The sequence below is a fragment of the Marmota monax genome, unplaced genomic scaffold, assembly GCF_021218885.2.
Source record: "Marmota monax isolate L192 unplaced genomic scaffold, Marmota_monax_Labrador192_F-V1.1 WCK01_AAM20220418_F8-fsc00001, whole genome shotgun sequence".
NCBI lineage: Eukaryota > Metazoa > Chordata > Mammalia > Rodentia > Sciuridae > Marmota > Marmota monax.
Window position 1 is genome coordinate 21237383 of NW_026693777.1, and position 12066 is coordinate 21249448.

Sequence of the window (12066 nt, forward strand, 5' to 3'; positions counted from 1 at the left end):
AAGAGGAGGAACATGGCTCTGATGCCCTTCAGTGGAACAAATCTATTTTATTGGAGAAGTTGCCCAGCATTTGTCTAGCAGATATAAAAACACAGAAAGACTGGTGCTGGAACAAATAAGTTGGAGAATAATCATGTCTGAAAAAGATAGGTGATTAAAACACACAGCTTTTGCTATGGTGTGTTTGCTGTTGCCTAATCTCAACAAGTTTTTTTTTTTGTTTTTGTAGTTGTAGATGGACAGAATGCCTTTATTTTATTTGTTAAAATTTTTTTACATGGTGCTGAGGATCGAACCCAGTGCTTCAAGCATGCTAGGCAAGTGCTCTGCCACTGAGCTACAGCCCCAGCCCTCAATATGTTTTTTTTTTTTTTAATATTTATTTTTTTTTAGTTTTTCAGCGGACACAACATCTTTGTTTTTGTATGTGGTGCTGAGGATCGAACCCGGGCCGCACGCATGCCAGGCGAGCGCACTACCGCTTGAGCCACATCCCCAGCCCCTCAATATGTTTTTGAAAGCTAAGTTTCAGGGCTGTGCATATTTAGATGTAATATCTATAGGACAGGGATGAAAAAACAGTGACCGTGAGGGCAGCAAAAATCTTTAAATCTTTTCCTTCAGAATTAACACAGTACTCTTTTACCTCAACAGTTACATTGACTTCACTGGCACATACAGATAACTCGTCTCATTTTTTGGTTTGAACAAACCAAAAAATCTTTTACTCAAAAGAAAAATCTCTTACTAAACAAATCTATTTTATTGCAGTGTGGTTACCTACTTTTATCTGCAATGTGTTTTATGCTCAACAATGGTCTTTTTTTTTTTTTAATCCCTATGCTTTCAAACAAATGGTTAAGTCAGAATTGTATGTGGGTATCTTACTAAGGTATTAAATCCAGGGGTTTAATCTCAGTGAGGCCAACAGCCTTGATAAATTGCTGAGGCTGGCTTTAAACTCACGATCCTCTTGTCTCAGCCTCCCAAACTGCTAGGATTACAGGCATGTACCACCATGCCTGGCTCAAGTAAGAATATTTATTAACATGTGTAGAAGCAAATCCAAGCAATAATAAGCAATAAGATGGCTTTGATATAGAAACCTCACACACACAAAATTGCGTTTCTCAGACTAAATAAGAAGAAAATGGTATAAAATCTCAATAAGCTATTATGAGCCACTCACTTTAAGAAATGACTCAGGGGCTGGGGAAGTGGCTCAAGTGGTAGCACGCTCGCCTGGCATGCGTGTGGCCCGGGTTCGATCCTCAGCACCACATACCAACAAAGATGTTGTGTCCGCCAAAAAACTAAAAGTAAATATTAAAATTCTAAAAAAAAATAAAATAAAATACAAAAAAAAAAAAAAGAAATGACTCATTCACCAAATTTTCTATACGCCTCATAAGTAATCTGCCAAGTAAGGAAACACTTGCTAGGTATAGCAGACATACTTTTTGAGTAAAATAGTAAGTATGCGCCAACAGGTACCAGTCAGTTGATATGACATCTCTGCACTGCACTCTATGGGCTTGTAAGACTCTCTACACCTCCTGAAGTAACTCACACACCATAGGAGGATCTCAGATATTCAGCATTCTCAGCATCTGATCAAATTCAATCAAAGTGTTCACTGAGTCCTTACCAGGCTTATCTTTTTCTGTTTTTGGTACTGAGGATTGAACTCAGGGTCTTGTGCATGCTAGGCAAATGCTCTACCACTGAGCTACATGTCCAGTCTCTTACTGAGCTTTCTTCCAAGAGAAATGAATGATTATATTATACTGTACAGTTTTACATTATGGTGCATCATTTTATATCAAGCAAATGTATTTTCAATTTTTAAAACAAAAGCATTGGTTTTGTTTCTAGCTTATGTTTTGACATTTACATAAAAGAAACAAGAGAGAACGACACCTGAGGACATCTGTATCATTTGCAATGATTGTGACACTGTGTCACTCAAATGTCATTCTGTGCATCACTTGGTGGCATGAAGCAGCAGCTTTGCCAGGCTGTTCCTTGAACATAGCATCTCTAATGACAGATAAGCTCTACAAGCTCTTGATACAGCTGCCCACTCACCTCACGTCCACCTCACCTCCAACGTGCATGAGAAAGGAGCCATCAGGTTGTTTCAGTGAGTACAAATACTGAAGAAGCTTCTCTCTGAGAAATGGCAGGGAAAGAGGCAGAAGAGGCAATCAATGGTCAGCGCGGTGTAGCAGGTGGGGAGCCCTTCTGGGTCTCCACCACTACTGGCTGTTGTACCTGTTAATGACGTCATAGGCCTCCTCGGTGCCAATGATGCACAGGGCATTGACGGCTGCATACGTGGGTGCAAGGTGTGGGTACTGACCAGGACCCCCTCCAAAGCCACCTTCTGGGCTTTGACATAGCTCCAGGAATTGACACACACTAGGTACATGGACAAAGGGAAAAACAAAGTCAGAGAGCATTAATTTCAAAATGCCAAATTCCCACCAAAACCTGTGCCTTTTCAATCATTCCTCCTCCCTTAAAATGAAAAAACCCTACCACCCACCTGCTGAGTATAACTTGTGAAAGGGCTTAATTTTCTATCCAGCTATCATCTGTTTTGTATTCCCTCTTGAGTTTTGTATTTAAGCATCGGCCTAGTCATGAGGCAAAGAAAATAAGGGCTAAGAAGAAACAACCTTTCATAGGCTTGAGGGTAAGAGTCTCATGTGTTCCCTGACCACACCTTTCCCAGCAACTTGCCACCCTGCATCTATGGTTCCAGCCTCCTCCTGCCTTTGGGACCTCACAGCCTTGGAATTTTGCCTAAAACATGGAGCTCAAATGCTCCTCTCCATGCTGGCTGTCCTGGTTCAGACCCATGTCCTAGGCCAACCATGAACACCTGGAAAGACCTTTCCACTCCCACTGCCACCTCCGCCCTGGTGGGCTCCTGCCTTCTGTTCCCACCAGCAGGAAAAAAACAAGATCCTGGTGGAGTCTGTCTTCCTGGGGTGGGAGGTCCACATGCTCGCCAGCCATGGCAAACTCAAAAGGAGCACGGTTGAGTCACATCACAAGAAAGCATCACAGTCTGCAGGCTCTGGGAGAAATTGTCACACTAATCCAAAGAGGCCCCTGGCCCCCTCACTGAGGGAAGCCATTTATGGAAGGTTTACCTCTGATTATGAAACCAGGCTCCCTGAAGTTCCATTCTTGCTTTAGGTGAAATCAAGAGAGCCCCTATGTGTCCAAGGTCCTCTGAGGGTCACCGGGAAGGAGTGCTCTAGAAAGGCCCTGATCATCCAGCTGCTTCCTGACTCAGCAGGCCTGCCTATCATGAAAAACCTCCATGGATGAGAACAAACAGCAAACCTGTCTCACACACACTCAGCCTTCTCTTCTGGTCTCTTCATTTCATGATTTCTTATCCACTGATGCAAGAGAGACCACATAGGCTGATCTCCACGAAAACAGTGTATTACTGCATTCAAACATACATCATGGGGCTGGGGATATAGCTCAGCTGGTAGAGTGCTCGCCTCTCAAGCACAAGGCCCTGGTTCGATCCCCAGCACCACAAAAACAAAAACAAAACAAACATACATCATGTTTAATTACTTTTGATTTTCGACCTTCCACTATCCCAACAAGAGCAGTAACAGAAAGTGCTGCTGACTTAAAAGATACCAATTCACTTCTATTTATACCTAAAATTTTATTGTAGGAAACACAAGGGCTGAAACTGAAGGAAGAGAGAGAAGGAAGACACTGTACATTATTTATAATAGAAATTAATTTTCATATCCAGGTGTGTATCACAGATGCTGGTAATCCCAGCATCTCGAGAGGCTGAGGCAAGTGGATTGCAAATTAGAGGCCAGCCTATACAATTTAGCAAGACCCTGTCTCAAAAATAAAATAAAATAAAATAAAAAGGTCTGGGGATACAGTTTAGAAGAAGAGCATGGATTCAATTTCTGTGCCACACACACACAAAAAAGTTTTCATTAGTTAATTGCTTGTAACATATTTTCCAAATCATCTTTAATTTTTATGCCATTTTCCAGAAACAAATAGCTAATGAGCTCAAGTCCTAACAAAGGCTGGCTGCAATAGCCTACCAAAAGCTTTCTATACCACAAAAGTAAAAGGTTTTTAGCTAATATAAAATTTAGGCTAAACCAGGCATGGAGGTGCAAAAATGTATCCTAGCAACTCAGGAAGCATTTAGAGGCAGGAGCATTGCAAGTCTGAGACCAACTTTTCAACTTAGCAAAATGCTGTCTCAAAAACAAAGAATGGGAAGATAGCTCAGTGGTAGAGTGGACATGGATTTAATCCCCTGTATAGGGGGAGCGGGGTTAGGCTGAGGCTGGGAATGTAGCTCTGCAGTAGAATGCCAGGCATGTGTGAGGCCCTGGGTTTAATCCCCAGCACCACAAACAACATCCCAAAGTAACAAGCAAAACTTACCAACACATTTTTAAAAATAAGAAAGAAAATGATTCACTAACTTGTCCATTTCCTTCCCCAGCTCCTAAGATAAAATCATGCCAAATACAACACTCCTGACCTGGTAGCCTAAAGTCTGGAATGAGCTAGGATCTGAATGTACCAGACACCTTGATATCCTCCCTCCATGCCAATGGCCCTCAGCTGACACTCTGCATCTGACTATCTGGGGTTGTGCTACAGAACTGAAGGTGGGGCTTCTCTTGAGTCTCACTTCCGTATTACAGAACATTCTGATCTCAAGACTTTCCAACTTGCACCTTAAGAACTGGCAAACTGACCATGAAGATACCAGCTGTCGTTAGCAGACTTCTTAGCAATTTTGAAAACTAAGATGTTAATGATACTTCAATCTATCAAAAGGGAAAGAAAAGTTTATCTTAGGGAACAAATATTCAACAATCAATAAAATATTTCAGGCAGGAAACACTGCACAAATACCAGGCATGGCACAGTTTGTGAAAAACAAGTATTTGCAAAAGCATTTATTTAGATATACTACAGATAATGTGTATCTTAGATGGAGATCTATTTTCTTTAATGTCAGCAAGACTTTTCATTCTAGCTTACGTGATAACTACCAACAGAGTAGGCAACTATCTTCTAAATGAGGGATTTTTTTTTTTTTTTTTTAGTTGTAGATGGACACAATACCTTTATTTTATTTGTTTATTTTTATGTGGTTCCGGGGATTTAACCCAGTGCTTCATGCGTGCTAGGCAAGCACTCTACCATCAAGCCACAACCCAGGCCCTAGATGAGGGATTTTCAAACCCAAAATAAATATAAAAGAATCATTGAGAGCTAATAAAGAATATAAACGCCAAGCCAAGCACAGTGGCTCATACCTGTAATCCCAGCAACTCAGGAAGCTGAGGCAAGAGGATCACAAGTTTGAGGCCAGCTTGGGGAACTTAGTGAAACCCTGTCTCAAAGTTAAAAAAAAAAAAAAAAAAGTGCTGGAAATGTAACTCAACGGTAGAGAGACCCTAGGTTCAATCCTTAATACAAGGAGGCAGGGATATAATAATAATTGTTGTTGTTGTTGTTATTACAGAGGTTTAGACTTGCTGAGGCAGAGAAGAGCCTAGCCCTCTGCCTTGTTTCCATATTCCTAGGTGATTCAAATTACCCACCAGATTTTAAGCACCACAAGTTTTTGCTGTGCAATTAGAGTCAGTTGGGGGATATTTTTAAAATATCCAGCTCCCAGGCCACACCTAATAACAATTAAAGCAGAATCATGGAAGATGGATCCAGGTGGCCATATATATATATATATATATATATATATTTTTTTTTTTTTTTTTTTTTTTTTTTTAAACTCCCTATGTGACTCCAATGTTCACCCCAAGTACTAGTGCTTCTCCAACTTGAGTGTGCACAGAAATTACCTGGGGATCTGGTTACACTGTAGCACTAGTTCAAAACTATCTGAGCTTCTGTATTTCTAACAAGCTCCCAGGTGATGGCAATGCTGCTGGTGTGGGAACTACATTTTGGATGGCACTGAGATAGATCTGCACTGTCTTGCAGGTAGCTCCTAGTCCCTTGCAGGTAGCTCCTAGTCACTTGAAGCTATTTAATTTATTTTTATTTTTATTTTTTGAGAATCCAGCTGTCTTTTATTAGATCAGTCATTTAAGATTTGCAAAATGCAAAACAATGCCATTCTTCTAATTTTTCTTTTTTTAGAAAATAGTTATTTCCATAAATTATTTTTCTTTTTTTTTTTTAAAGGAAAGATTTTCTCTACTTTTTCTTAAAGAGAGAGAGAGAGAGAGAATTTTTTAATATTTATTTTTTAGTTTTCGGTAGACACAACATCTTTGTTTGTATGTGGTGCTCAGGATCGAACCTGGGCCGCACGCATGCCAGGCGAGCGCGCTACCACTTGAGCCACACCCCCAGCCCCTCCATAAATTATTTTTATTGGTTCTTTTTAGTCACACATAACAGTAGAATCTATTTTGACATAATTATACAACATGGAATGTATCTTATTCTAATTCAGACCCCAGTACCTTTTATTCTACTTCCCATTCCCTGAGGCTATTTAAATTTTTACTTGAATTAATTAAAATTTTAAAATTAGCTCACACAAGTCACATTTCAAGTGCTCAATAGCCACATTTGACTAATGGTTGCCACAGTGGAGCACACAAGAAATTTACAGGACATTCTCATGGAAAAGTCTCTGGGACACCACTGCTCTATCCTTCACCATTAAAAGAAGATATAAAACCTACAAGAGGATCAAGTTCAAAGCAAGAGGATCTGCCTGATAAGGAGTTTATGGGACTTCAGGTAATGGTTAAGGTCTAACAGAAAGTGGTTGACTCTGGACAAGTCTGTCACCTATAGGGACGAAGGATTAAAAAAGTATGTACAATAAATAAGCAAATGATACAAAATGAGCAGGGAAACAAATCAGAAGCCAATAAGAATAAAAACAAATGAAACACATACAAGTAGCAAGTGATATAATCAGGAAAGGCAGGATGAAGGGTGTGCAAAGCATATAAATGCAAGGATCACAGCAAGAAGCAGACCAGAGATCAGGGTCCCATGAGCTGTAAACAATAATGACAAGCAATGCTTCTTGGGGCTGGAGGTGAGGCTCAGTGGAGGTGAGGCCCTGGGTTCCGTCTCCAGTGCTCCCCCCAGATAACCTATAAGCTGAAGAGTTCTAAAATATTTAAAGTCTTAGCTCTTATCAAAGTTAAAAACCTAACTTTAACAGTACAATCAATGGTCTTCCTGTGATCTTGATTTTGTTTCATTACAGAAGCTTTTAATAACAAAGCACAGGATTCTCATTAAAGGATGCTTTCTTCAGTGCTAAATCATTAAGCAAAGCAAATGTCTGATCTCAAAATATCAATTTATTTTTGCAAACATACATATAAACATGCATATAAATATACATATTACCTCTTAAGAGAGGCATGTTAAATTCTCACCTATGAATAGATTATCCTTGAAACATCTGAAACCAGCAGTAATAAAAGCCTGGCCTTGCTGGCTTTGGTCAGCAGTCACAGCAGCTGACAAAAGTGATTTTGTCCACTAGAGGGAACTCAGCTTGTCATATTATTCCCTAAACAAACAAAAGTACAAGAGAAAATAGGAAAGCGAGAGAAAGCTTTGCGTGTGTGTGTAGGGAGTGTGTGTCCAGTGCCAGCTGGGGCAGGGAAGAGGGCAGGCAACTAATAAACTCCAGAGCCCAACTCTCCATTTCTGGGTCATCTTAATATCTGAATGAGGGGAAACAGACACTGTTTCAAAGCATTCTTTTTCCTGTGCAAAATAAATAAAAATAAATAAACAGACAATGTCTTGGGGCTGGGGTTGTAGCTCAGTGGTAGAGCACTTGCCTAGCACATGTGAAGCACTGGGTTCGATCCTCAGCATCACATACAAATAAATACATAAAAGAAAGGTATCATGTCCATCTACAACTTAAAAAAAAAAAAGACAATGTCTTATTGTAGGTAGTCTTAAAAACATTTTATAGAAGTCATTAAGATTAATCTGAGGGGCTGGGGATGTGGCTCAAGCGGTAGTGCGCTCGCCTGGCATGCGTGTGGCCTGGGTTCGATCCTCAGCACCACATACAAACAAAGATGTTGTGTCCGCCAAATAAATAAATAATTAAATATTTTTTTTAAAAAAGATTAATCTGAATCTTACTAAAAATAGTTTATTTCTTTGTATGTTGGAGTTAGAATTAATTGCCTGCTAAGAACAAAACAAAATGCAATACAATTACTGGAAAGCCTATCATTCTTTAAAAGTTCAATAGCTCTAGGCTCAGAAGAACCACAGTAGAGCTTTTAAGGCAGCTGTGAAGCAGGAACTCTAGGCCACTAACTACTGAGTGTTCTTGAAATCAGGATAAATCAGCTCGTTATTTTTAAAACATTCTTTTAATGACAAAACAAAGTTTCACTGTAGAAATTTTACAAAATGAAAATAAGCTTAGAAAAGAACATTTAAAAACCATCCTTGGGCTGGGGATGTGGCTCAAGCGGTAGCGCGCTCACTTGGCATGCGTGCGGCCCGGGTTCGATCCTCAGCACCACATACAAACAAAGATGTTGTGTCCGCCGAAAACTAAAAAATAAATATTAAAAATTCTCTCTCTCTTTCTCTTTAAAAAAAACAAAACAAAACCATCCTTAACCTTGCTATTCAGAATTAACTATTGTCACATGTACATGCATCCTTCTGGTTTTTCTATGCATATAATCAATCATCTATGTTTTTAATCTATAAAAGTTGAATGTCTTTATCTGTTTTCACATCGCATCTCTTTATAAACATTTTATATGCAAATAAACTTTACATATATAAAATTTTGAATGGCTGTTTAATATTTCACTGTATGTATTGTACTACAATTTACTTAAGCTATGCCTCCTCCACCCATGTGTACATTCAGAGAATCCTCCCATTTCAGCAGAGGACTGAGATTGAACTCAGGGCCCCCACACATGCCAGGTGAGCCTTCACCATTGAAATAAGTCCCAGACCCTTCCATTTATTTTTTCTCCTCTCATGTGCAACTTTCCCATTCTCCTAGTGTACATCCTGACTGTGTAGGTGTGGGGAAAAAGCTTTCCAAACAACCTCCAACCCCCAACTGGTATTTCAAAAACACATGGGCCTTTGACAATTAAATTCCTGTTACTGCAGAAACTGCATCCAACTCTACTTCCAGTGCTGAAAGCAAGTAGGCTTGCTGCAGCATCCTGATGATAATAACAGTACACATTTTCCCTCAGCCTCAGAAAGCACTGTACGTATCACAAGGGTTAATGGCCTAATGCTTTATTATCTTCCCCATCCACATTCATCACAAGACACCCTGCCCAGGAAAGCAAGAATGAGAGGTTATTGTTAAGAGAGAATGAATAAGACAATGTGAGTTCTGTTCTTCTGACCTGACAATGTGACCGAGGCAGGGGTACTGTGACCAGGGAGGGCTCTGGTGAGCCTCCATGAGCCCTGGCACAGATGCCACCTTGGGCACAGAAAAACAAACCTGGTGCAGGAGACTCCAATCCCAGGTTCCTCGCCCCTGAGAGCTCTGGAAGGAGCAGAGGAACACAAACCAAGAACACATGCCTGCTCTCGGCGGACCTCCAAGGTCCACTCCTGACCACCCTTTCCTGCCCAAGTATCCCTAAGACTGGAGTAAAGATCAGGGTTTTTCTTCTTTAAGATATAAATTGTCGGGCTGGGGTTGTAGCTCAATGGTAGAGTGCTCGCCTCACATGTGGAGGGCACTGGGTTCGATCCTCAGCACCACATAAAAAAATAAAAAATAAAATAAAGGCATTGTGTCCATCTACAACTAAAAAAATTTTTTTTTAAAAAAAAGATATAAATTGTCATAAGCTTCTGAGAATGAGGTGCCATTCCATGAATGCCATCTGCGCAAGCAGCTTGGAGAGAATCTCAGTTGCTTAGATCTCTAGTCATCAATCAGAGGTTTGAGAAAACGGAGTTATGGCATGAGTATCCCAAGCAGTAACCATCCAGTCCCATCAAGAGCTAACCTGCCCCTCCAGGCACAGGGAAGAGGCACTTCCATGGAGGTGTTATGGAAGGCGAGGGGATTCTGCTCACAGAACTGGCACATGCTTCCAACAGCAGCTAGGCAAACAACAACAACTTTCTGATGAAATAATTTCTCCCAGAGCTGATGATGAAGACTTTTTCTCAAAGACTAGAGCCAAGAGTCAAAAGAAAAGGGCACAGAAGAAACCAGAATCCTTCTCTTGGGAGTTCAAAGTCTTGTTCTACCCACCAGCTTCTGAAGTGGAGGAGTTTCAGGAAGTTGCTGGAGGTCAAAAGAAGGGCAAGGGTTTCTTTGTAGCTTTTTTTTCATTCACAACAAATAAAACAGAAACAGAATCAAAACAAAAAAGAACCCCCAAATTCAAGATGCAATTCCAGAGAACACTCCAGGTTCCCCAGAGCCATACTCACTCTGTAGCCACTATCTGGGGGATGGGTTCATCTAGGAGTTCCAAGCTGTGCAGGATCCAGTAGCAGAGCCATGGGCGGCTGGCATCCAGACACTGAGAGGGACAGAGAAAAAAACACACCCCTATTCAGAATGATTCCAAGACACTGCGGACAAGGCTACATCTGTCTTACTCCCCATAGCCTGGTGACCTCGAGGAGGGCCTTGCTTGAACAACAATCAGTGAATGAAGATGCTCTGCTTTGTGGCCTTAGCCAGGAACTGAAATGACCATCTGTGAGAAGAGGACAATGGAATAAAAAAAACTGGACTTAAACCCAGTGGGTCCCTCCCTTGCAGGCATTAAGGATGATGGGCATTCACGCTGACACATCCTTGCCATAAATAATCAAGGCAGGCATTAAGGAAGACTGAGCAGGACTTCCACATACCAGCAGGTTAAGGGCTGCTCTTTCCCCAGTATAGACCCACAGAGGTTTTCTGAATTAACTGACCCATGAATTTAACAAGTATGTGGTTAAGTATGCACTCATGCCAAGCACTGCACAGACACTGGGGGCATGATAATGAATGGAATTTGGTTTCAATTCTTGAGATGGTTGGGATAAAAATGTATGTGGTTATCTGCCAAGGAAGAGCGCATGAGACAATCACATAAGCACAGTTTACCTCATGTCTTTCTGGAACAAGATGGAACATGTGGACATACCCCCTGACAAACGCTATAATGGGCAGAACGGCCTTGAGGCAGCACATGGAGGAAACTACTTCTGCCTGGGAGCTAGCCAAGGTTTCCAAAAGCAACATGGAGACAGATCTTGATCCTAATGCAAGTCATACATGGCTACTGAGATTCAAGGCTTGGCAGGACAGGTAGTAACAGTGTCCCTGTTTTAGATTAAAAGTACATAAGGAGGTCCAGAGAGACTACTTTTTCCCAGAGTATAAAAACAGTAAATGTCGCAGCTTAAACAAGAACCTAGGTTTTTAGGCTCTCAATTTGGTGGCCTTTCCATTGGACAAAGCTGCCCTCTTAAAATACGTGTGATGGTCTGAGCTGTGGCTGGCCGGCCATGTGGTGGGCAGTTTGGTGGGCCACTGTAGTCATTCCTAAGGATATGGCCTATGTTTGAATCCTAGCTCTTTGTCTTATAGCTATTAACAATTTATTTTATCTTTCTATGCCTGTTTGCTTATCTGTAAAATATAAAGACCGACCTACCTCATGCTTCTCATTTAACCTCATGGTTACAAGGAATAACCACTGAGGCTTTGAGTTAAGGAATGAAAACTGAAAGCCCACAGTCCAGATCTACCCTGTGGATATGCTTTGTTGGTTTGTTTAACTGGAATTGGTTGTGACGTTTAACTGATGGGAAAAATACATAATAATTTGAATTTCTGGCTTTATTTTGAGGTAAAAAAAAAAAAAAAAAAAAACACGATCTGGCAACCTTGAGTCTTCATTTCCCAATGACATCAACTAGAGGAACCGGGTAGATAGAGGGGGCCTCCAGTTCATGCCTGCCTCCACTCGGGACAATTCTCTTACTCATGCTGCCTGCTTGGGCCTG

The 12066-nt window shown here is 40.9% G+C and overlaps 1 protein-coding gene across 1 annotated transcript in view; it reads right to left on the bottom strand.

Moving 5' to 3' along the window:
- Positions 1 to 12066, bottom strand: part of Fntb (farnesyltransferase, CAAX box, beta) — a 77767-nt gene that overhangs the window by 26214 nt on the left and 39487 nt on the right. The window contains exons 4-6 of the mRNA XM_046461095.1: positions 10495 to 10586; positions 2275 to 2421; positions 2089 to 2172 (exon numbers count right to left, since the gene is read on the bottom strand). Of these exons, the coding sequence (XP_046317051.1) occupies positions 2089 to 2172; positions 2275 to 2421; positions 10495 to 10586 (323 nt within the window). The remainder of the gene's footprint in view (positions 1 to 2088; positions 2173 to 2274; positions 2422 to 10494; positions 10587 to 12066) is intronic.